The following is a 25,998-nucleotide window of genomic DNA, read 5'->3' on the forward strand; positions in this document are numbered from 1 at the left end:
CATCCATGACAGATAGACACCCAACCTCTGCTTAAAAACTCCCAAGGAAGGAGAGTCTACCATCTCCCAAGCGAATCTGTTCCACTGCTGAGCAGCACTGACTGTTAGAAAGTTGTTCCTGATGTTTAGTCAGACTCAGAATCTCTTGTAACTTGAAGCCATTGGTTCAAGTCCTACCCTCAAGAGCAGGAGAAAACAAGCTTGTTCCCTCTTCCATGTGACAGCCCTTGATATATTTGAATATGGCTATCATATCTCCTCTCTCTCTCCTCTTTTCCAGGCTAAACATACCCAGCTCCTTCAAGCGCTCCCCATAAGGCTTAGCTTCCAGACCCTTGATCATCTTGGTTGCCCTCCTCTGCACACGTTCCAGCTTGTCAATATCCTTCTTAAATTGTGGTGCCCAGAATTGGACACAGTATTCCAGGTGTGGTCTGACCAAGGCAGAATAGAGTGGGACTATTACTTCCCTTGATCTGGACACTATACTTCTGTTAATGCAGCCTAGTATAGCATTAGTTTTTCTTTGCTGCTCATCACACTGTTGGTTCTTGTTAAGCTTATGGTCCACTAAGACCCCTAGATCCTTTTGACATGTACTGCTAGTAAGCAAGGTGTCCCCCATTTTATATTTGTGCGTCTGGTTCTTCCAGCCTAAGTACAGAACTTTAACATTTGTCCTTGTTGAAATTCATTTTGGGCCCAGTTCTCCAATCTGTTAAGCTCATTTTGAACCCTGATTGTCTTTTGCGACATTAGTCCACAGACAGCTTTCCGGGTCATATGGCCAGCATGACTAAACCACTTCTGGCGCAATGGGACACTGTAACAGAAGCCAGAGCGCACGGAAATGCTGTTTACCTTCCCACTGCAGTGGTACCTATTTATCTACTTGCACCGGTGTGCTTTCGAACTGCTAGGTTGGCAGGAGGTGGGACAGAGCTCACCCTGTCGCGGGGCTTCGAACCGCAGACCTTCTGATTGGCAAGCCCAAGAGGCTCAGTGGTTTAGACCCTAGCACCACCTGTGTCCCTTGTCCTTAGTGCCCTAAGCCAGTGGACAGAGTATGCATCCCTTTGGATTTGGCAACCTAGGGGCAATTGGCAGTTTGAACAGGGTGTTTTCTCTTGCAGGGAAGTGGGGAATCAAGGCTGTCATGTGCAGCAGCGGATGAGCAACCCCGGCTACATGCACACAAATGATTTAGGGGCAGTAGCAAGTGATGAGAAATCTTTTGGAGAGTCCCTGGCAGAGTTGACCATACTGGGCTACATAAGAAGAGCCTACTGGATTGGACCCCAGCCTCATTTATTTCAGCATCCTGTTCTCACAGTGACTGACCCGATGCCTATGGTAACCCCGAACTCAGGACCTGAGCGCAACAACACTCTCCCTGTTTCTGTTTCCAAGCAGCTGGTATTCAGAGGCATGCACTGTGGATAGCCTTATCCCCCATGAGTTGGTCTAATCCTCTTTTAATGCCACCTGAGTTCGTCACCACATCTTGTGGCAGTGAGTTCCATATCACATATCATAGAATTGTGAGTTGGAATGGACCCTGAGGTTCGCATTTCCCACAAAATGCGGGAATAGTTTAGCAATCCTCTGTATGAAGAAGAAGTACTTCCAATTAAAAGAATTTAAGGAATTATCTGGGAAATTAACAACATGGTCACAATATCACCATTTGAATGAAATATTTAAGAAAGATAGGATACAAGGGTTTGGGGAACAAATATCACAACTGGAGAGAGACCTGTTGGAATGTAATGGAAAAGTGTTGTCTAAAATATTATTGGAATAGGAGACAAAGGATGGGCAAGTAATATCCTCAATTAAACACTGGGCAATGGATATCGGTCATAATATAGATGTGGAAGCATGGGAACGATTATGGAATATAGATATAAAATTTACAGCATGTTATGGTTTAAGAGAAAATGATATGAAAATGATATATCGTTGGTATCTAACGCCAAGTAAACTGGCAAAAATGTATAAATCAAAATCAAACAAGGGTTGAAAATGTAAAGAGAAAGAAGGTTCTTTGTATCATATGTGGTGGTCTTGTAGTAAGGTTAAAGCTTACTGGGAAATGGTATGAAGAAGGACTTCCTTGCCTACCCTGAACCTCCCAACACTCAGCTTCACTGAATATTCCAGAGTTCAAGCGTTACAGGAGAGGGAGATTTACTTTGTTCAAAACCGTAAAATTTTTTGTATACCTCTCTATTGTGTCTCCTCTCACTCGTCTTTTTTCTAAACTAAAAAACAAAACAAAACCCAACTGTTGTAACCTTTCCTCATCGCAGAGTTGCTCCATCCCCTCGATCATTTTGCTTGCTCTTTTCTGATCCTCTCCCCCCCCCCCTCCCCAGCTCCACAATATCGTTTTTGAGGTGAGGCAACCAGAACGGTACGTTGTATCCCCAATGCAGTCTCATCATCAAGATTTGTGTAATGGTTAGACCGACAAATAAGGCAGCTTTCTGTGTTTCTTACTACGTAACAGCAGATGCAAAGGAAGTCCCCCAAACCTGAATAGTATTCACTGTTCATTGTCAGGAGAATGATTTCTCTATATTCTATAAGATGTTTAAGACATGGTCTTGTGCACGTTTACTCAGGCACAAGTATCTATGAGTGTAGTGGGGCTTACTCTCCAGTAGGTGTGCGTCTCGAATAGTGTCCTTAGCGAAATTTATGGGAACAAGTTTCTCCCTCATATGCACGCTGCTTTTTAGGGAATTCCAGACTAGCATAAAGAACCGATGAAGTGTTCTTTCCCATGGCTATTTTACTGGAGAGCTGGGCAACAAAGATCTCAGAATATGCATCTGTGTCAAAAAGGAATGTTTTCAAAGTCTCTGTGTGAAAAGGACTGATGCCCTCGCGCTGCTGACTTATTATTTATTGAAGCTTTCATAGGAAGCTAGAGGCTAAATCTTGCTGTGAATTTGATAGTTAAATCTGAACCTTTGCTCAAACTTCCTGGAGCTCAGTCAGGCCTGACAAAGTGTCATTGATTCTAGAGTAAAGAGAATTGCATGCTTGTCCCGAAACAAGTAGGCAGTTTTGTCTCCATTTTGGGCTTGTTCTGCACAGACACCGTCTCATTTTATTAAATTAGCCCCACAATGTCTGTACACTTTCTATTTATTGTGGACACTGAGACAAATCTTTGATCAGTCTAGTGCAGTGTTGTCTAGACCAGGTGTGAGAAACCCCCGGCCCACCAGGCTAGCCAATTTGGCTTGTGTAACCATTTTTTTACTAGCCACACTCACTTGTTACTGACCTGACATTACAGTGGAACTTCGACTTACGTACGGCTCTACTTACGTACGATTCCAGTTACAACCTTCAGTAGGTGCTTCGACTTATGAACTTTCCTCTAGATACGAATGATAACATAACATAATAACATAACAAAACATTATGCAGTGAAAAGCTTCCCTATACAGGTCTTACAGGTCCCCACCCTCTTTCGATGACAATGTGTGTATTACTTTACTTCAAAATGGAGTAAGCCAGTGCTGTGCTAGCGAGACCCTGGAATTCTTGTTACTCATCTCCTTGAATTATGGTGCTGGAGGAGACTCTTGAGAGTCCCATGGACTGCAAGAAGATCAAACCTATCCATTCTGAAGGAAATCAGCCCTGAGTGCTCACTGGAAGGACAGATCGTGAAGCTGAGGCTCCAATACTTTGGCCACCTCATGAGAAGAGAAGAATCCTTGGAAAAGACCTTGATGTTGGGAAAGATGGAGGGCACTAGGAGAAGGGGACGACAGAGGACGAGATGGTTGGACAGTGTCCTCGAAGCTACGAACATGAGTTTGACCAAACTGCGGGAGGCAGTGGAAGACAGGAGTGCCTGGCGTGCTATGGTCCATGGGGTCACGAAGAGTCGGACACGACTAAACAACTAAACAACAACATCTCCTTGACACATGGTGGGAGGAAGTTCTACAGGGTGGGTGCCACTACCGAGAAGGCCCCCTGCCTGGTTCCCTGCAGCTTTACTTCTCACAGTGACAGTGAGGGAAGCACCAGAAGACCTTGGGTGCTGGATCTCAGTATCCAGGCTGAACGATAGGGGTAGAGATGCTCGCCACCAGACATCGTTCAGTTTATTGAGGGAAGGTAGCTTCCTTAAAATGCTACCTGCATGACATGGCACTGGTATACGGATATGATCCAAGGATCGCTTTTCATGTAACTTTAAGAGGCAGTGGCTACACACACTCAAGTCACGCATGTCTGTTTCTAATGAAAGAGCTACACAGACATCAAGTCCCACTGGGTTCAAAAGAGCTTCCTTCCTGCTTAGCATGGTTAGGACCTTGCAGTCAATGCATATGTACTTGAAAGAAACTTCTATTACCTTCAAGGGACTTACTCCCAAGAAGTGTGCATAGGATTGCAGCATGTTCAGCAACTATGGAATGTTGATTGACAGAGTAAGTGGAATCCTGAATAGCAGAAGGCCACACTGGTTTGTTGCCGGTCCTGCTTATAACTATGCTATCTATGTAATCTTCTCTTGACAATGATGCACATAGGCAATTCTCAGCTCTGGACTTAATGGCCTTACAGGTCCCCACCCTCTTTAGATGACAATGTGTGTATTACAGGCAGGTGTGGGGGACTCCCTGGTCCTGAATGGGGTAACTGTGCCCCTGAAGGACCAGGTGCACAGCCTGGGAGTCATTTTGGACTCACAGCTGTCCATGGAGGCGCAGGTTAATTCTGTATCCAGGGCAGCTGTCTACCAGCTCCATCTGGTACGCAGGCTGAGACCCTACCTGCCCACAGACTGTCTTGCCAGAGTGGTGCATGCTCTGGTTATCTCCCGCTTGGACTACTGCAATGCGCTCTACGTGGGGCTACCTTTGAAGGTGACCCGGAAACTACAATTAATCCAGAATACAATTAATTCAAAATGCAGTAAGCCAGTGCTGTGCTGGGGAGACCCTGCTCATTCCACTGAGTGAGACCCAGGAATTCTGCCTCAAAACCCTGCCCTGATGTGGTGCCGCCGCTGTCCATTGGCGAGCTGGAGGAATGCATCAAACTAGGAACTGCGGAGATGTTAATCTAGCGACTACTCCCATGAGATTCAAATGGGCTGTAAGTTAGAAACGACTGTCAAGTCGAATTAGCATGTCATGTTGCACTGTTATGAGTAAGTCCCTGGGAGCAAGTGAGCCTCGTGGAATTCGGTGGAGCTTACTCCTGAGCAAGCCTGTAAAGGAACAGGCTGCACATTTTGCGCCATGATTAGGAAGGATGCTTCCCAGCAGACTTTCCGTAGGAAAGCAGCTCGCAGGAAATGCATGCGTAAACCTGGAGATGCTCTCTGCAATCCCACCAGCACACTGAGTGGGCAAAGCATGGCAAGTGGTTTTATTGGTTTTGCCTCGGGGGCTGTCTTTCTCATATTCAGAACAATCAATCTGGAACGAAGCATTAAAAACGCGCGCACACGTATCCAGCTTTCAAGTTTTTGACCACAGGCATCTTAAAATATGAATGGGATGACCCAGAATTCAGGAGGAGGAATCTATATTGAGGAATGAAAAGATTTGAGTCCAAGGGTCAAATGAATCTTAAAGACATTGCAAGGAGAGCAGTGAGAGGTTACTGGGAAGCAGAAAGCTGGCCCTACCTCAAATCTTGCCTCCCTACCATGGGCTCCGAAGGTGGCCTCTCTGTCTTTCCATCTGCAGCAGTAAAATGGGGAGAGAAATCATGACCTATCTTACAGGGGAAATACTGCTTAGAAATTCTAAAGCATGGTTTAAAAACACCCAAAGTTTTCTAGCTTCAGTTGTCTTATGAGAACTTACGGGTTATTTTGTTCCTTTGCAGCTGCAATCTTTTTGCCCAGTCACTCGGAGCTCAGGGATGGGTCCATGCTTTCTAGGCAATAGTAATACTTCTGGGATTGTGCTATGCTTGTCTGTTGAAGTATGGGAATCCTACTACAGTATGCCTTTTTTTGTCTTTGGGGTGCTGTCGCGCCTCATATGTCGGGAGAGAGAGAAAAGGAGAGACACACACACAGAGAGAGAATCATGTCACACTGGGGTCTCCCTGGTCTGGTGGGCATGAAGCAGTGGAAGCACTCAAGAATCGTTCATTCCTTCATTCCTTCATTCATTTATAGCACTTAAGGAGGTATACAGGAATTAAAAATAACAGTACATACCCAAAATACCAATTAGAAACGAAACCAGAATCATTGTCAAAACAAAACCATTTTTTACAGCCTGTCTCTAGTTAGGCAAGGATGGGACCAACCTAGTCTCCCTAGGGAGGGAATTCCACAGCTGGGGCACGGCTACAGAAAACGATCTGGTTCCTTGCCTCTCTCGGTGGTGGAATATACAGCAAGGCCTCTGGCGAAGGTGGTACATTTCAGGAAAGCTGGAACAGAAGAGGGCTTGTTTACAGGAGAGGAGCAGGTAGGGCCTGTACAACCTGGGAGGGTAGCCCATCTTGGAGAAGGAAAACTATTATCATAAACCAGGCATCCCCAAACTGTGGCCCTCCAGGTGTTTTGGCCTACAACTCCCATGATCCCTAGCTGACCAGTGGCCGGGGGAGATGGGAATTGTAGTCCAAAACATCTGGAGGGCCGAAGTTTGGGGATGCCTGTCATAAACCTCCGCTACCTTTTGGCTGTACTCATTTGTGAGAAAGGCTTTTGGGGTAAGCCCTGAGGAACAATCCATAACCTTCTGCCTTTTGGGACACCTCTGGGAAAAGGCTAAGGAATAAGCTCTATACAAATACGGGATGGAGTCCCTAAGGCGGTGGGATGGCGTGTTGTATGCCTCTTTCCGGCAACTCCTGCAGTGAAGGCGGTGCCAAATGTATTGCTCTGCTTTCCTTTGAACCACGTCAGCGAGGCCGAGAGGTGGGTATTGTCATCCGGGGCAGCCCTGGACCTCCATGCACACTGCCCAGGTTTGTGCCCCAGAGAGGTCACTTTGGTGCTGTCAATGCATCAAAAACAACAACGTGGGAAGCAGCAGGGGTTGTGATTCTGCAGCTTTTTAACTTCACCCCCCCCCCAGGCGCACTCCATTGTCTCTTGAGACAGGCAGGTGCCAAAGGTACTGGAGGAGATGGTCTTTTGGATATCCTCAATCTGCTTAGGTAAGAATCAACACCTTTAATCCACATAATTGGTGGTTTATCATTTCAAGGCATCATTCAGCCCCGCTAGCAGCACAGTAGCCAACTGTCATTGGGTAGCAGCCAAAGGGAAGCAGGGCCACTCCCAATGGCTCTTCCTGGAGACCAGCAACTTTGTCTCCCCCCCTTGAACTATTCCTGTGCCAGAAAGAACTGGAACTATGTAACTAAAGACTGCTGATTACAGAATTGTAGAGTTGGAAGGGACCCTGAGGGTCATCTATGTCCAACCCCCAGCAATGTAGGAATTGAGTTTATTCATTTTTCCTCCAGGCCTCCCAATCCCTTTTTCTTTTTGAGATTGCATGGACTGTCATTTTAGGCACTCTGTTGGTCCTTTTTTAAGCTAAGGAATTGAGTTAAAATGCTTCAGTTAAATAAATGTAAGTGTTCCCTCGCATGCCGTGTTGCAGTCATCGGACCTAACACTGCAATATTTGTTTTCTCTTCAAGCTTTCTCTCTCCCCCTGCCAACTTTTTTTGTCAGGAAAGTGTTCACCCACACCACTGACTTCCTAGCTGTTATTTCAATGATTAATATTGCAGGTATGTGACATGCACCCCCCCATTTCACATATTATCTCATTTGGCCTTGAAGCTGTTAAAATATGCACCTTACGTATGCACCTTGCGTGTCCCCAGGACACTGGCTAAGGATGTCATTGATGCACTCAAATGGCAGGTGGATTTTATCTGTTTATTTATTTGACATTTATATACCACTGGATTGTAAAAGGAAAAAGAAAAAGAAAAACCTAACAAAAAGATTAAAGCAATTACATGATCAATAAAAAACCGTTCTGTGCCATTGCAGTTTGGGATCAGGAAACACTGGCATTTCCAAGCAGGCTCTGTCCTCTGAACTTTGGGAAGTGGCTTTCCTTGCACTAGTGGGCCCACAAGGGCTCACAGAGAAAAAGGACACGTGTCGTGGCTCAGGATGACTCATTGGACTGAGCTTTGTGTTTTCACCAGAAATCGTTCTTACTGGAGTTACAGATTCATATCTTTTGCTTTGCCCCGCTGAGAGGAAGTTGAGCTCCATCCTGTGTAAACAGTAAATAGTAACTGGGGAAGGGGGCAAGGGGCTTAGAGCACATAACTCTGGAATGACTCAGTTGGTAGAGTGTGGGACTCTTAATCTCAGGGTTGTGGGTTCAAGGGGTTGGTCTAGATGACCCCTGTGGTCTTTTCCAACTCGAGAAGTCTATGATTCTATGCTTTGCATGCAGAAGGTCCCAGAGTCAGTCACTGGCATCTAGGTAAAAGGCAGTCAGGTTGGGCTGCCTGAGGCCCTTGAGTAAAATAGGCAGCGTAACATAGACCAGGGGTGGGGAAACAGTGGCCTTCCAGATGTTGTTGGACTGCAGCTCCCATCAGCCCCAACCAGCATGGGCTCCTAACAGTCAATGGTCAGGGATAATGGGAACTGGAATCCAAACATCTGGAGGCCCACAGAGACTCCACATAGTCGATTTAAACAAACTCCAGGCCAACTTAGATGTGGAGTCAGCTGCAAATTTCAGTTAGTGTGCACAGTGCATGGTTTTTATTTTGTGATGCAAGTAGCAGCCTCGCAGAAGCCTGAGCAATCTCAGGACCATGTGGGTTGGAGAGGGAGAATTTAATTCTTTCTCTCCTTGCCATGGCCCAACAAAAAGTGCCTTTTTGAAAGCTTCCATTAGCATTTCCAGGGAAGGCAGCGGAGACTTCTCCTGAAATGCAAATAGCAGCTGTGGAGAGGGGGACCACCCGGGATTCTCAGCAGCTGCTATTTACATACAATTAAAAACCATCCATGGAAATTGATAGCATTCATACAGTTAATGTCGCATGTACTGTGTGGCCCTCAGTAAGAGGGAGTTTTGGACGTGAAGAACATAGGAAGCTGCCTTATACCATTGGTCCAACTAGTTCAGTGTTGTCTCCATCAAAGGTCAACAGCTCTTCAGGGTTTCAGACAGGGATGTAAATTGGAGGTGTCAGGGACTGTGCCTGGGATCTTTTGCATGCAAACATGGGCTCTGCTGCAAATCTATGGTCCTTCTCCGAGGTAAAAGGTCTACCCTGTTCATCCAGATTGCCTTTTGGGAAAGGTGGCCCACAAGCTTAACATGAGTCAACAGTGTGATGCAGCCACAAAAAAACTAACACTATTCTAGGCTGCATCAACATACATAACAGATCAAGGGAAGTAATAGAATCATAGAATCATAGAATCATAGAATCATAGAGTTGGAAGAGACCACAAGGGCCATCCAGTCCAACCCCCTGCCAAGCAGGAAACACCATCAAAGCATTCCTGACCACTCTATTCTGCCTTGGTCAGACTATACCTGGAATACTGTGTCCAATTCTGGGCCCCACAATTTAGGAAGAATATTGACAAGCTGGAATGTGCACAGAGGAGGGCAATCAAGATGATCAAGGGTCTGGAAACCAAGCCTTATGAGGAGCGGTTGAAGGGGCTAGGTATGTTTAGCCTGGAAAAGGGGAGACTGGGAGGAGATATCATAGGTAGCTTCAAATATCTTAAGGGCTGTCACATAGAGGAGGGAGCATGCTTGTTTTCTCCTGTTCTGGAGGGTAGGACTTGAACCAATGGCTTCAGGGAAAGGAGATTCTGACTAAACTTTCTGACAGTAAGAGCTGTTCAACAGTGGGACGATCTCCAATGGGAGGTTGTGGACTCTTCTTCCTTGGGAGGTTTTAAAGCAGAGGTTGGATGACCATCTGTCATGGGTGCTTTAGCTGAGACTCCTACATTGTAGGGGTAAAATAAAAAAATTCCTTCAGTAGCACCTTAAAGACCAACTAAGTTTTTATTTTGGTATGAGCTTTCGTGTGCATGCACACTTCTTCAGATGAGGTTGATGGACTTCCATTTCATGCGGCTCAATGTGGTGCCTTCCATAGTTCTGGTTACAGGTAGGTAGCCGTGTTGGTCTGGAAATGCACACGAAAGCTCATACCAAAATAAAAACTTAGTTGGTCTTTAAGGTGCTACTGAAGGAATTTTTTATTTTACTTCGATCCAGACCAACACGGCTACCTACCTGTAACATTGTAGGGGGTTGGTCTAGATGACCCTTAGGTCCCTTCCAGCTCTACGGTTCTAAGATTCTATGAAGGTGTTCATCATTTCCTTTAATTTTCAAATCAATGTGTTCCCCCCCTCCAGTGCTGCTTTGATTGTAGGTTTGATGTACTGCACAAGTGAGTACTGTTTTCAGATTGAATTTGTTTTCCGTTCAAGAGGATGCATGTGTGGTTAAGAAACACACATACACCAAGAGTCTACAAAGGTGAGCTGTGTAAAAAAATCAAAGCTTTAGAGGGGTTGGGTTTTTTTAAAAAAGAGTGTATCAAGACTTTATTAGTTTGATTCATTTCTGCCTGTGCATGTGGTTTTGCTTTTGCTTGTTTCATGCACATGTTTTGTTGAGCTTGATCTGTCCCTGGTTCTCTGAGAATATCTGGTGTGGCACTTTCTGTTCCCTTGCTCTTGTGAAACTGGTGATCTAGCCAGGGATTGAGCCTGAGACCTTCTGCATGAACTGTTCATGGGAGACTAGGAATTAGTGCTTAGTTTCTAAAATGCAAGGAAATAATGTCCATAAACACTCATCTCTGTATTACTGGGGCTGCCAACTGATTACCGGTCTCCTGCCTTCTAAGCAATTAATTGATTTAGTTTATATATATTTGCATTTTACAAATATCTCAGTCTAGATGCCATGTTTATTTTTTGTTGCATAATTTAAATCAGGCCCATAAGCCCCAGATGGCCTCAAAAAGTAAAGCATGCTCTGAACATGCCACTCTACCAATTGAAATTGGGCCCCAACCAGTTAATCAACTGAAAGCTCAGTTGATTCACTCATTGCTTCATTATTACTGTACTTTGCATGTTCCAGGGATGGAATGCAGCCCTGGAGAAAAAGGCTCTGGAGTGAATCACTGGCGTGAATCTTGAGTGGACTCTGACTGGTGTGACTCATCCAAGCAGTCATGCAAATGCTCTTTTTCAAGTGTGGCTGGAGTGCCAAATAATTCAATTAGAGCAGCTATCTGCTTGGCAGTGACACTTGACCCCACGCTAAACTCTGTACATCTTGTCTATCAATGCTTTCTTTTGAATGCGGGCCAGGTTTATTGGCCTGAAATCTTTATAGGAAATCCTGCTCAGTAGCAAATCCTGATTAGGAAGCTGTTATCGTTTTCTTTGCATGAAGGGTGAGCTTGCGACAGGCTCAGCATCTGGCTGCCATAAAAAAAAAGGCGCCTGATGAGTCAGGCTGTAGCTACCAACTGTGAGCAACCAGCTTGCTTGAACACCACTGATAACTCAGTTCTTATCATTCTTTATTGAAGTTTCCCCCCCCCAACACAAATTAAACCAACCAATGCTCTGTTGCTGTATACAGAGAAAATAAGAATCCCCTGGCACCTTAAGGATTAACAGATTGATTGGGGCAAAAACTCTCCTGAACTACTTCATCGGGTGGATAAAGTTTTATCCTAGTTGGCAGCCAGATAGGCAGGCGCAGGAAGAGAGAGAGAGAGAATGGTAAACACGGGAGGCAAAAGGTAAATACAGTGGTACCTTGCTTCTCGAACATAATCCGTTCCAGAAGTCTGTTTGACTTCTGAAACGTTGGGAAACGAAGGCGCGGCTTCTGATTGGCACAGGCGCTCTGGAAACAATAATCGACAGCCGCATTGGACATTCGGCTTCCAAAAAACATTTGAAAACCAGAACACTTACTTCCGGGTTTTTGCCGTTTGGGAACTGAAATGTTCGAGTACCAAGGCGTTCAAGAACCAAGGTTCCACTATACATGTACAATGCATAGAAGAGAACCCTCACCAATACTCATTGCTCAGCCCCGCCCATTAACCACAGCAACCCTTATTTTTCTCTGTAGCAGCAGCAGCTAGTGTCTAAATCCGGGATTCAAACAGTTCTGTGACAATCTGGTTATTGGTTAAACTACTGAGGTTTCGGCTTCGTTAACGAAAGGTAGCTGCGGCACTTTTGCAAGCTCCACTCCAAAGGTATAGTTCATTCCATGATGGAATTAGCCAACGAAGGATGTCTAGACAAGGCAGTTAAAATGGCATGAGGTAATACCCGCCGGCCTCCCCACAATTTGGTGGAAGTTACACCACATGTAAGACAAGAGGTCAGAAAAAATTTCCGTGTGGGAAATATTGGCAAATATCCGACTGCCGTTTACTCAGGTATCGTGGAAACGTCCATTAGGTGGCCTGTAAAAAAAACACAAAAAAACCGCAACCTTCTCTGAATGTCATTTTGCATCTCCTTATTACAACAGAGATAGAGAGAGAAGGCGAAATAACTCGGTTGTAAAACACACGATTTAAGCAATGGGTGCCGTTGTGTCTAATTTGCACAATTTAGTTCTAGCTGCAGAATCTGGGTTTCTGAGCATTGAATCCAAGCTTTTGAAACATGGAGGGCCCAGCCACCTCCCCACAGCCGTAATTGCGTCAGCTGGAGCAAGGAGCCAGTTTAGATGGGGAGGAAGCAGTAGCTGGATTGGAGGGGAAGAGGGCACTCAAGGGGTTAAAGCAGTAGAGCCTGGCCTACTAAGGTCAATGGGGCACTGCTCCACCCACCATGGTCTGCCCTCAATGTGTCACCACCTACCTTCCTGCAACCAGTTGAGGGGATGGAAATGTAGAGCAGCTGTTTTCCTTCTTAGTTTCAGTGTTGGCCCTTTTGGAACTCGGGGAAGAAACTAAGATGAGTTGGTTCTGCCCGTCATTGGTTCTGGTTCCACCTACTGTTGACCTCCTTGTGTTACGCCCTACTAGTCCCAATGGGACCCAAGCACTACTGGGCCAAAGAGATGGGACAGAGAGACAGCTTTGCAATTCGTGCAACATCATGTGGAAGGAGCTGTGATAGAGGTTGTGAACAGGAATACAAAGAAAAGTTGGGAGGAGGGTTGTATATGGATGGCAGTTTAGAGAGGATCGTGTTGAGTTGGAGACAGGGACCACACAGAATTCCCACCTTTGGTGAAAGGATCTTGGACACCTTGGCTGGGGAAAACATTTGCCTCAGGCCTTCCTCAGAAATACAGCTGGGTGGTTTTTGACTATAGACTTCAACTTACAAAGGGGGTCTTCAGATGGTAATGGATATTGGCTTCACTTCAAAATGTGGCAAAACAGTCCTGCCACATTGTGGGAATGGGGGCTCCTGCTTATCCTGCTGAGGGGGACCTGGACTTCTGCCCCAAAGTCTTGCCCTCTCTATTGAAGGCAACAACCAACAGTGGTGGTGAGGAAGACGCAGAGCCACTGAAGAACGGGCCCTTGCCTGAGAGCACCCCGAAAAAACTGGAGCTGGGGTTGAAACCCACAGGTGTAGGCTCAGTGGAAGAGATCCTTCAACCTCATCTCAAAGGTATTTCATTCCAAACTCTTGGTCACGCTTCTCCCTCCATTTATTTATTGGTTGCGGTTGGAGCTTCCAGTAATCTTTCGCCAAAGGACAGACGACGAGGGCCAACACACCATTTTATCAACGGCTGCAGCCAGGCCAGTAACTCTGTGTGTGCTCCTTCCCTCTTTGAGTTTTCTCCAAGATTTGTCTGTCTGTGTCCTCGTTTTGCAACACCGGAAGCAGCCCACGCCAGCTCTTGCCCTCTGTCTGCCCTACAGTAGCCTCCAGACCAACTCTAACCCGGTTGGCGGCTCTTCTGAAGTATTTGGGTGTTATGTGGCAACACTTGTCCTCGTTTCCATTGCACCGAACTGCATGGTTTTAAGCTGGTGGCAAAGGTTGTGCGGAAAGGTCATACGCTGAGCAAGAAAAAAGAGCTTTCTTGAATGTGTGCCGAGACAAGACAGGACCTGAAGATTCCACCTCTTGCTACTGGCATCAGGAAGTGAGATATCGAAACATATAAAGGTCCCGGACCTCTCTATGTGGCCCCTCGAACCTTCCCCTGGCCACACCCTCACTAACCCTACTTTGAACCCAGAGTGTGTTTGCCTGGCTTGCAGGCGCCCTTAGACTCTAATAACATCTCTTCCTTGTAGGGGTTGTTGCATGTGTGTTTGTAGAAACTAGCCTACAGTACAAAGATAAAAAATTGATATAGTTGTCCAAGACCACTTTTGCATGGGGCTCCACCCACCATCATCACGTAGTGTTTCCAGCCCGGTGCTTGTGGCTCCTTCTATTGCTATTGTTGCCTTCCAGATTGGAAAGGAGACACCGCATACAGCAGAAAGGCATGTGATTTTCAGGATATATCCTCAGAATCTAATCAGTGAAGGTAGAAAAAAAGGTAGCTGTCAGGTGGCAGAGGGACGAGGGCAGGAATAAAAGAGTTTTATAGGCAGCCTGGTCCCGCCTTGCATACCAGCTGCTGGATACAGAAACCTAAGACTTGCTCCTACAAGCTGGTTGCGTGTTTTCAATATTTAATGTCAACCTGAAATGGCATTATAGGGCTCGGGGCTGCACCAGGGTGGTTTGTGATATACAGAGTCTTACTTACAGGTATGGCTAGAACAGTTTTCTCATAAACAACATGATAATTCAGAAGCCTAATACAGTATGAAGAAAAAACAAGGCTGGGTGCGATTAGCTCAGGGTGACGGAGCTGCCACTATGAGCCATTTCACAGCACTAAACCTGGCGTAGCCTGCCACTCACAAACTACTCGCACTCTATGGCATTTAAAAGGACAAATTTAAGGCAGCCACAGGAACTGAGATTTTGATAAAAGCAGCCTCGGTGTGGCGGGAGTATTTAACCCTTTCCTATGCCATTTCCCAATCTACCTTCCCCCACACCCAGTGCAAAGCTGCTACTCAGTCCACACCGGGGTGCTATTAGTCCCACCCAAATGTGGGGCTAATAGCAGTTGTGGCAGATTTAAGTGTGAAGGAAAAGGTTTAAAATCCTCTCCTCTTAGCACCGCTGCTACAATCAAAATCAAAACCCCCAGTGACTGCTTTAATAGTAACAACAACAACAACAACAACAACAACAACAACAACAACAACCAGAGCTCTGATGATAGATTTCCCATGCCATGTTTGATTTGGGCCCGAGTGTACACTCAACAGGTAGTGTACACACCTGTTAAATCCTGGCTCGCCGATGGGTGTACCTCTCCAACCCACATTTTCAAACGCCTGGTTTGTCACAGTCACACTTTGTATTTTTAGGGGAGGGGGACCTTAGAAATGTGCAAAGAGGCCCTCATGCAGGGTTCTTCGGGAGCATACTAATAGCGCAGAGACCTTGAATTCTTCCCCAGTTCCTTCCTGTGTACTTTAATTAATTCCAACAGGGACAGAAAATACTACAAATTAGGGGCAGTCTCTGAAGTACTGCGGTGTAAAGTACCACCCATCCAGCAAATCCTTAGGTGCGCAGGCGCACTAATGTCCATATGGAACTAGTGCACATAATCCCCTCTACACCTGAAAATCCGATGCATTAATTTGAAAGCGCTTTGGAGCATACACGTGTTCAGGCGAAGCTTTCTTTGCGACGATTTGTACCTCCGAATGCGTACCTTAAGATCTTTGTGATTGTTGTGGGAAAAGTGGAGAGATGTTTTTCTCCCTCTCATAATATGAGAACCAACGCCCATTCGGCAAAGTCGAATGTCGAAAGACTCAGGACAGATGAGAGAGTGCTTCTTCACACGCTGCACAAACTACGAGATTTGCTCCCACATCACCAGAACCCAGGAAACTGCATTATACAGAGTCAGACCATTGCTCCATCTAGCTTGGTACCACCTATTCTTGATTGGCAGCTGTCCTCCAGGGTTTCAGGCAGAACTCCTTCCCAGCCTACCTGGAGGCTGAACCCAGGACCTTCTGCACACAGAGCAGATAACTGTACCAACTGAGCTACAGCCCTTCTGCCACACCCTGATTAATTTGGGGACGTGACAATTTGATGTCTGTATCAACGATGCTAAAAAAAACACTGTATCCCTCCTGCCGTACAGGTATCGTAAAGCTGGCAGCAAGGGGCAGCTGAGGATATGAGAATGTTATGATGGGAGCAGTCAATGCAATGGACATATCAGGAAGCTTAAAAAAAAAACCATACCAGAATATTTACTCGCAGAAAAGGCTGATGCCATGTTACATTATCTAGGAGTACATTAGGAGCTGGGTTTGAGCAATGCATGGAAAGTCGTCTTTTATTGCTGAGACAGATGATAAATTAAGAGCTTTGCGCGAACTGCTTTAAAACCCAGCAACTTTAAAACTGCTTTTAAACCCCTGGCGGCAAATATTGTTCAAAATGACTTTTGTTATTCAGAGGGCAGCAAACAAAACGAAGCACTTTTCCCTCCAACCCCAACCCACATCCTTTGCTTCTCTGCTGGCTTTGATGCCAAAAAAGGTATTGCAGCAGGTGTGTGGTTTCTAAAGCAATCACCTCTCTCTGCTTTTTTTTCACATGGTGAGGGGCTTTCAGAAAGGGGAGGGTGGTGATTTAATTCTTAGCGTACTGTATATAAAAAGTCCGAATAGTCGACGGGAATCAGAGCTGCAGACCATAGGCTGAACTTAAATGATTTTTAAACAAATCTGATCTGCTTCTGCTTTGAAATGGATTTTACAGTCTACAGCCCAAATGTAGATAACAATTACCGGTAGCTTCATAATGTTTAATTTCCAGGGCTCGCCGGTTTTCAGCAGCAGAGCTTAAGACACAGGGCAGGTGAATTTATAACAGTGCATCTGAACACGTGCAGAGTGCCTTTCCATTGCCACAAATAACACCTGCATATTGGAGATGAAGCTTTCTAGAGACAGAAGCTTTCAGATAGTAATCGGAATTAAGATGCAACCTCTTGCCTTAGATGTTTTTAAGCGGATAATTTAAGTACGCACACATGAACGTGAAATGTGAGAATAACACTTCATGAACCCGGGACAGAGCCAAAACCTAAACCCTAGATCCTTGTTGTATCGGCAGCATACCCTAGATTCAGAAATCTTAACATGGACAATCAAATCTCACAACACTTCCGCTTGAAATTGTGCACATGATCCCTTCGCAGGCCAGCCTTTAGGAGCAAACAGAGGTCGCGAGGGTGCAGCTCTATGTTCATGGAAAGAGGTTGAGGGGCTTAGCAGCAGCAAATTCCGGCACGCATGGAGGGAAGAATGGAGAAGATGCAAAGGGGCTGTGCACAACTCTCAATTCTTAGTATCAGTGTTTTCTTACAACTGAAACAGACATGAATGAGAGCAATTCACAGGCGATGAATTGCAGAAATCAGCTAAATATGTGAGTTGCAAGTTTCATTCGTCAGTCGCTTGGGAGAGCAAATGTCGGGCACAACCCAGCACTTTCAGATTTCTCAGATTTTAACAGGAGACATTTCGGCACATGCTTGGGAAATTTATGTTGAATGAAATGTGAATTAAAAAGTGCTTCACTTTGGCAGGATGGCACACAAAGTAGGGCTTGGTTTTGATCCCAAGTTAGTTATTGCTGCCCCACTGGTGTGAAATTTGAAAAGGTGTGTCACACAGCCGTATTACTCATAGGGCACCATATAAGGTTTGTAATGACCAAGCACTGCTGAGAAAAATCGAATAGAACTTGCTGCTCAAGCCTGTCTCAGAAGGAGAGTTCACACATTACATTGAACAAGTGCACAATTTGTGCACAATTTGTGTTGAGCTGTACACTCACAGTAACCCACACGTAATGCTCAGTGTACAGACTGTGTACACAGTTGGAACTGTATAAATCAACAAGTGTACATTCTCACTGGCAGTGTTTGGTAGAATGTGTGAAGAATCCGAGAGATTTCAATGAGTCTTGTGTGCTAGTGCAAGCAATAGGATTACATCTCCTAAAAGCTGATCAAATGGGACCCTGTATTCCTGCCATACACGATCCCCACACAGCTCTAGAATGTATCCCCGCATGAGACTTCTGGTTGCATTACGCTGGTGTAAAATGTTGTACCCCAGAGAGTCCTGATTTCAAAGAGTGCTAGTAGGTGCAACTGACTTCTGGTTGGAGTTTGCCCATTTTGACTTCCATTTACAGGTGAAACTCGGAAAATTAGAATATCGTCGAAAAGTGCATTTATTTCAGTAATGCAACTTATTATTTTTTATTTTTCTTTTAATTTTGACAAATGCTTTCTTTTGGAAATTCCACAGTAATAAAACAAATAGTTAGGTAAAGGTAAAGGGACCCCTGACCATTAGGTCCAGTCGTGACCAACTCTGGGGCTGTGCGCTCATCTCGCATTATTGGCCGAGGGAGCCGGCGTATAGCTTCCAGGTCATGTGGCCAGCATGACAAAGCCGCTTCTGGCAAACCAGAGCAGCACATGGAAACGGCGTTTACCTTCCCGCTGTAGCGGTTCCTATTTATCTACTTGCATTTTGACGTGCTTTCAAACTGCTAGGTTGGCAGGAGCTGGGACCAAGCAACGGGAGCTCACCCCGTCACAGGGATTCGAACCGCCGACCTTCTGATCGGCAAGCCCTAGGCTCAGTGGTTTAACCACAGCGCCACCTGTGGTTTCTTTTGGAAATTCCACAGTAATAAAACAAATAGTTACAATAATACAAAATTAAACAAAAATAAATATCGCTATTACATTTCATTAATTACATTCCATTTATAATTGACCCGCCTAACGACAAATAATTACGACAAATAAAGGCTTGACATATCTTGCTTTGCATGCCATGCATCTGTCTCATATATTGGTTTCACCTTTTAAGTTGCATTACTGAAATCAATGCACTTTTCGACGATATTCTAATTTTCCGAGTTTCACCTGTATATTCACACCCAAGCGATTAAATATACAAAAAACCCATGGGACTGTATCACATATGAGAGGAGGCATCTGCATAGACCATAAGATCTTCATTGGAGGACATTATCCAGATTCTGCTGCCTAATGAGGTGGGGCGGGTGGTTACTCAGGAAAAGCCCGTCTTGGAAGAGGTATATCAGTTACTCTCCCCAGAGAAGTTCCCCTGGCCACCCATATTATAAGTTTTTCAGCACCAGATGAATACGTTTATCGTTTCCCAAGTTATTAAATATCCAAAGCTTTCCATTTTTCAAACTATTTTTTGCCTTCCCTTGCTCGTTTTGAACTGCTCCCTGCCCATTTCATGCTGCCGTGTGGTTCCAAGCTAGCTTTTATTTTGTGCCGTTGGTGCCTTCATGTGCTGACGGCTTCTAGGGGCCGTTGATTGAATTTGCACTTTGTCCATTTTAAATGGTGAGCACCTAGAAGATTTGGGCTGTACAGAAGTGTATCAAAACAGGGCTGAATCCATCCAGTCCTCGTTTGCTAAAATGATTTCTGCTCACACAAGGGAACTTTCTCCTCCTTCCCTCCAGCACCCCCGGAAGGAGGAGGACACCCCCCCTCCCGGAGCAGATCTGGTGTGGGTGTGTGCATGCAAGGGACACGTGGGCTGGTGGGAGGAAAGGGAGGGGACATTCTGTTGCAAGAGTGAAAGTTGTTCCGCTCACGCAGCGGCTCAGTTGGATTCCAGCCCAGCTCATCTGCATGCATGCTAGCGTGTGTCTGTCTGTGAGCGATGCATCGCCACATCGGAAATGTGCAAAATTCTCCCCAGCTGCTTCATTCAAGAGGCTACTACCACGGCTATCTAGAGAGGTGCATTTTGGGAGAGAGGTTTAGTGAAGTTCTCCCCGCGACTATTTTGAGCGAATCAGTGCAGCTTTTAGTGTTGTCAGCAGGAGGGTTGGGTTGGAAAGCTCTGCTTCATCTTGGTTCATGGAAAGGTCAGAGCACAGCCGCAGCTGAAGGAACACGGAGGAACACTTTTTAAGACCGAGGGGAACCACAAATCTCCATTATTATTATTATTATTATTATTATTATTATTATTATTATTATTATTATTACAATTATAGAAACGATAAATTCTAAAACTAACAAAACATAAAAGTTACAACTAAAATAAAGTCCACCAATTATACATATATGCATAAATCTGCAATACAGAAGTACCTTGGTTCTCAAACGCCTTGGTACTTGTACATTTTGGCTCCTGAAAGCCGAAAACCCAGAAGTGAGGTTTTCGAATGTTCTTTGGAAGCCGAACATCCAATGCGGCTTCCAAAGCTTCCGATTGAGTGCAGGAAGCTCCTGCAGCCAATCGGAAGCTGCGCCTTGGTTTCCAAACGGTTCTGGGAGTTGACTCCGGGAGCGGATTAAGTTTGACAACCAAGGTACTATCGTACTTGCTTAGGTTTATTCTAGCTTTTCTGAGTGGCTTCCAAGCGCTTCACCCAGGAGGACCCGGCCTCCGCCATTTCTGCTGACTTTATCTGAACAGTCACATTGGAAGGAAACCCCGTCCCCAATTAACTCCCCCTTTTCTTTACACAACTCTTGTACGTCTCTTTGCACCTATAAACTGCCCCCCCCATTTGTTGATTCTCACCCTTTTTTCTGTTACCATCCAATTTCTTCTTCGAGCCTACCTTCTTTACAAAAGACGTGAAAAACTGAGATGGGAACTAGGGAAAGAAAAGTGGGCGGAATCAGAGAACATTTTTTTTTGGGGGGGGGGTCTTGTGCCCAGTGCTATTTTTTTCTAGAAAAATAGGTGTTCTCTTATAGTGGCAATGGCGCCCACCTGAGAGGTGCTGGAACTGGGTTCCGGTGAATTCTGACTGAAAAAAAAAGCCCATAGTACCTTAATCGAAGGAAAAAGTCAAGATAGCATTACTTTCCCCTCTGTTAACAGAGCTGAAAATGACAAAAAATAGCATTGGAATGGCGTTGTGTGTCTGCAAACCTTTTTGAAGTTAAAAAGCAGTCCTTGTACAGTTGTATCTTGGTTTCTGAACAGGTTTGTTCTCAAACCTTTTGGCTCCCGAACGCCGCAAACCTGGAACTGACTGTTCTGGTTTGTGAACTATTTTTGGAAGCATTAGAAGCCACGCTTTGGTTTCCGAATGTTTTGGAAGTCAAAAAGACTTCTGGAATGGATTCCGTTTTACTTCCAAGGTACGACTATACTCATAAAGCTTGGGAGCCCCTGACCCTATATGGAGGTCCTGGGATCTCTAACAAAGTTTAGCACTTTCATCAAACTGTGATTACCTGAATTCCTGGGAGGAGGCAAGGGAGCCAGGAAAAGTTGGTAAAAAAAAAGTTATAAAATTAGAGAGCTGATTCTCCCGAAGATCTATACTTTAAGCATGAGGATTCTCCATGTTCTGCCTATACCCAATGGCAGCACTTCCTACTTAGAAATAAGATCACCTATGCTAGACAATCTCATCTTTATAGTAAATGGGACTTTGTCCCCCAAAGTGCATCTCTCACCTGGCTCAATTTGCCTTCTGAATAATAGGACTGTAAAGGAAAATAGCACCTCGACCGACTCCACCTTATGAGGGAAAACAAAGCCCGTATCCCTGTCTCCCACCTAAAAAACTCCCCAAACCTATTGGAGATTGAAAAGGGCAGTCAAGTTAAGAGTTCCAGCAATTAACAAGTTGAAATTTGATGTGTGTGTGTTAAATGGGTTTATTATTCAGATACAAATACATCCTCTTAAAAGATTACAAGACTAACACTTTTTTTAAAAAAGTAAGCTCAAATGGTTGTAGAAGACTAAGCACTGAGCCTAAAATAAACTTGTAAAAATCATGCTGCTAAGCTGACAGGAAATGTAAAAATAAAGACCTGGTGAAAAGGAAGGGCTTGGGAGTTGACAAAAACAACAATACAGTATTATTTTGCTCTTCTATAGATCCTGCCCAGCACACTCAGGCTCAGACACCCTTCTGTGGCTGCCCCTCAAAACACATTTGGAAGGAGCAGGATTGTGCTAGCAAAGTAGACTGCCAAGCAGCTGACCTAACTGCAGATATTGTGAAGGCAATACGCTACGTGGAACATAACTGTGGAAAGGAACGGGCGCTCTCTGGTTTCTGAAGATGCAATCAGGGATTTTGTAATGCAATCTTAAAAGCTGAGGATGGAAACCTCCACAGTACAATACCACCGTACAGCAAAACTGATAGGCTGCTTGGTGTTAAAGTACTCCAATAAATAAAATGAGAGAAGAAGAGCCATGGATCTTCTCTGGAACTCCTTGAAAGGAAGGTGGGATAGAAATCAAACAAGTAAATAAGCAAAATAAACACTTTATTAAGAAGTTCCATATCATAATAACCATAGGATTTTATATTATTTTGTGACTACTGCAATGACAATTCAGATTATGTTTCTTTGATATACTTTACTAAGGCACTTCTTTCCGGAAAAAAATGTATCAAAGAACTGCACCTTAGATTTGCTTTAGCTTTTCAGAAACGCTGAATGACACAATTTCCTTAGGAAGGTAATGGCACACGGACACACACAAAATGTTGGTGTTCCATTATAGAGATGAAGGACCTTTTGCCCTCCAAATGTTGGTGGACTACAACTCCCATAATGCCTGAACAAAGGGCATGATGACTGTGGCTAATGGAAGCTGAAGTCCCATAGGATGTGGACAGCCACCCCTCCATTAGGGCAACTTGATGAAAATAGTGAAAGACCTGGAAAGATGATCTGTCTCAGTGTCCAAATCTTAGCGTTGGCCACTTATCTGAAGAAATGAGAAAGATGAAAAATATTCATCATAAGAGAACTTCAGTTTGGCTTGATGTATTCAACAGTTGTGTTAAATTCAATGGTGAATTACAGATCAGCCTTCGTTCATATCACTGTTTCATACAAACTCGACCAATGAGGTTTTATTTTTGTTGTTTTCCCCATTTGGTGTACTTGATTTAATTTGTTTGGCGCTGCCACTTCACATCTTGATCCAATTTCAGCATAGAAAAAGAAGCGCACGGCGGTCAACTTATTCTGCAGATAAAAGACACAAGGAAAAGTTCCATCGGTATCATGAAAGCATCATTATCAAACCTACTGTATTACAGTTTCATTTTCAGTGATATGCTTAATCCGGTGAATGCCGTCTGATTCGGTGGCATTTGATATGAACTCTAAAATATAAAATTCCCTCTTAATCTGTAACGTCCCAAATGTATCAAGCCCTTACTGTGTGAAAAAGTTCATCTATACATGGAAACAGAAAACAGTAAATAAATACTGAATTATGTTAAATGATGACAGTCTCCAAAGGCGGAGAAAGACGTCTTCTGAGAGGGAGATCTGAACCAGCAAGCCTGTTCCTGGATGCTGAACAAAAGTTAACAGCTGGTGCTCCTGTGAAGATGGAGCTGTAATGCTGGAGGGGCCAAAAATAGGCCATACTGGGGCAGGGCAGGAGAGGAACATCAAAGGCCTCCCTTTCCTCCATCATGCCTCTGGAATGAGGGAGAAGTTATACAAATCGTTTGTTTCCCTTCAATTGGAATCTATCAGAGGGAAACTTGTAAACACATATAGGCTTGTGGTGCTAACCTACTTCCCTCAATGACAGTGGAAAGAGCCGTTTGCAAAAATAAATAAGTGTGTGTGCGCGCACACACAATTTGGGTTTTTTTTGCAATCTTGGCTTCCTGTCAAATCAGCTTCTTGTGGCCTGAATATGTACATACTTGGGCCCTATCAATCTTGCTTCATGCATCTTCTGTTTTAAAACCTTTTATCACCTCACTCCTGTCCTCTCAATCTCCTCTGGCTTCTCCACATCCTTCCTACAATGTGGTAACATGTAACTGAAAGGAATGCTTTGGCTGGGGCCGAACAAGCACTGACCAGAGTGATGCTCTGCCTTAAATTCAAGGCTTTTGCTAACTCATTCCAAAGCGGTGTTTATTAAATGTTTTTAGTGATCACACAAGGTTAAAGAGACAAATGGAACCATCTTGATAAGCAATAATCTTATCTTTCGGTCCCAGTCATTTCGGCGTCAATGCCTCCTCTCCCACCCCTCCAATGCAAGCGGCATGCTTATATTTTTAATGACACTGGGTGGAATCCAACAGAGATCTTTGTGGAAGGGTTTTGGATCCAGCAAATGCTTACAGAAGAGCATGGGGAGGGGGTGGTTTTTTTTTGTGCCAATTTGCTCTTCCTACTACAAGCCTGCATACAACCTTTTACCCTGTTCTGGATGTTTCCTCAACTCCATGGAGCAAAAATCACCTCCATCCCTCCATTATCCCCTTCTGTCATCCCATGGAACCAGCTGGATTCCACTCATAGACAAGATGAAGTTGTGGCAGATGGGGCACGATTGAAAGAAGAGCTTACCAGTATGGAAGACTATCGCTTCTGAATATTCTTGTTAAACTTTCAAAATCTTCATTTTTGAAGTGTAATTCTTCAAGCAAAGTAGCCAGGAACTGCGAATATCCTTGGCTGTGCTGGGAACTTGCAAAGATGGGAATATTTTGCGACAACCTGAAACACAATGTTGAATGTTTAAAAATATACATATTTACAGTTCCGGATAGGGTGAGAGAGAGGGGGGGGAGAAAACAGTCCCTTTCATATAAAACCAGAGCAGTGCACAGAAATGCCATTTACCTTCCCACTGGAGCGGTGCCTATTTATCTATTTATCTATGGGAGCTCACCCCGTTGCGGGGATTTGAACCGCTGACCTTCTGATCGGCAAGCCCAAGAGGCTCAGTGGTTTTTTGATATGATATTTGACACCAAGGTCCCAATACAAAAGAGTCATGCAACCTTATGCGCTTAGGAAGTCATGGGCAATAATTGTGCACAGTGGACCCAGATAACACATAAGGATATGCATCTTTGCATCTGTCTTCACCGCAGAAGACATAGGGCTGATACTTGTGCCTGAACTGATTCTTCCAGGAAGGGAGCCTGATGAATGGCAAATATTTGTGGCAAGTTTGAGGTCTTATTGACCGGCAAGGGTCTAGATAGTATCTGTTGAAGAGTTCTTAGAACTCAAATGTGAAATTGCTGAAGTTCCATCAAAAATATACAACTTGTCACTAAAATCGGCCTCTGTATCACAGGATTTGAAAGTGGTAACTGTAACAAAGAAGGGATTGGGTGGTGGTCAGAAATTATAGGCCAAGTTTGTTTAATACCTAATCCAGGTAAATTGGTGGGAAGCATGAGTAAAGATAAGATGATCAAGCATAGAGGAGAACAAGTGCCTCTGAAGACTTCCCAGCATGGCTTCTGCAAAGAAATCATGTCTCAGTAATGTTATTCTTAGGAGTTCTTTGAGAGTTCTACAAGCATGTGGATAATACAATAGCAGCCCATTGGGCTGCAGTGCTCACCTGACCTCTGGCTGCACACATTACTGTGGCTTACCAAGAGGGGGATGAAGCAGGGAGAGCGCGATGTGCTGTAAACACCACAGCAGGGTCAATCCAGCGCTCCCAGCAGACCACTTGCACCATTCAGCCATTCCCCTACCCTTCCCTTCCCTGTCTACCTCCTGGTCAGCAGCTGCAACCTTGGTAATGCTGAGTGCCCTCACCACATCAACTCACTTCTGCTCCTATCCATATGCTTTTCCAGTTCTCAAAGAACTCCTAATAATTGAGATTCTCCCTTATAACAGAGGGTTGAAGGAGCTGGGTATGTTTAGTCTGAAAAAGAGGAGACTGTGGGGAGATATGATAACCATCTTCAAATACCTAAAGGACTCTCACATGGAAGTTGGAGCAAGCTTGTTTTCTCCTGCACCAGAAGGCAGGACCCAAACCAATGGCTTCATGTTACAAGAAAGGAGATTCCGACTCAATATCAGGATGAACTTTCTGATGATAAGAGCTGTTTGACAG

At 44.6% G+C, this 25,998-nt stretch overlaps 1 protein-coding gene across 2 annotated transcripts in view; it reads right to left on the minus strand.

Annotated features, from left to right (window-relative positions):
* Nucleotides 1–21,262: 21,262 nt before the first annotated feature.
* RPAP2 (RNA polymerase II associated protein 2) overlaps nucleotides 21,263–25,998 on the minus strand; it is a 52,057-nt gene continuing 47,321 nt past the window's right edge. For both annotated transcript variants that reach the window (XM_035124009.2, XM_035124008.2), the window contains 2 exons: nucleotides 24,477–24,626; nucleotides 21,263–23,120 (listed from right to left, as the gene is read on the minus strand). In XM_035124009.2, the coding sequence (XP_034979900.2) occupies nucleotide 23,120; nucleotides 24,477–24,626 (151 nt within the window). In that variant the 3' untranslated portion in view covers nucleotides 21,263–23,119. The remainder of the gene's footprint in view (nucleotides 23,121–24,476; nucleotides 24,627–25,998) is intronic.

This window comes from Zootoca vivipara, chromosome 7 (genome assembly GCF_963506605.1).
Source record: "Zootoca vivipara chromosome 7, rZooViv1.1, whole genome shotgun sequence".
In the NCBI taxonomy this organism is placed as follows: Eukaryota; Metazoa; Chordata; class Lepidosauria; order Squamata; family Lacertidae; genus Zootoca; species Zootoca vivipara.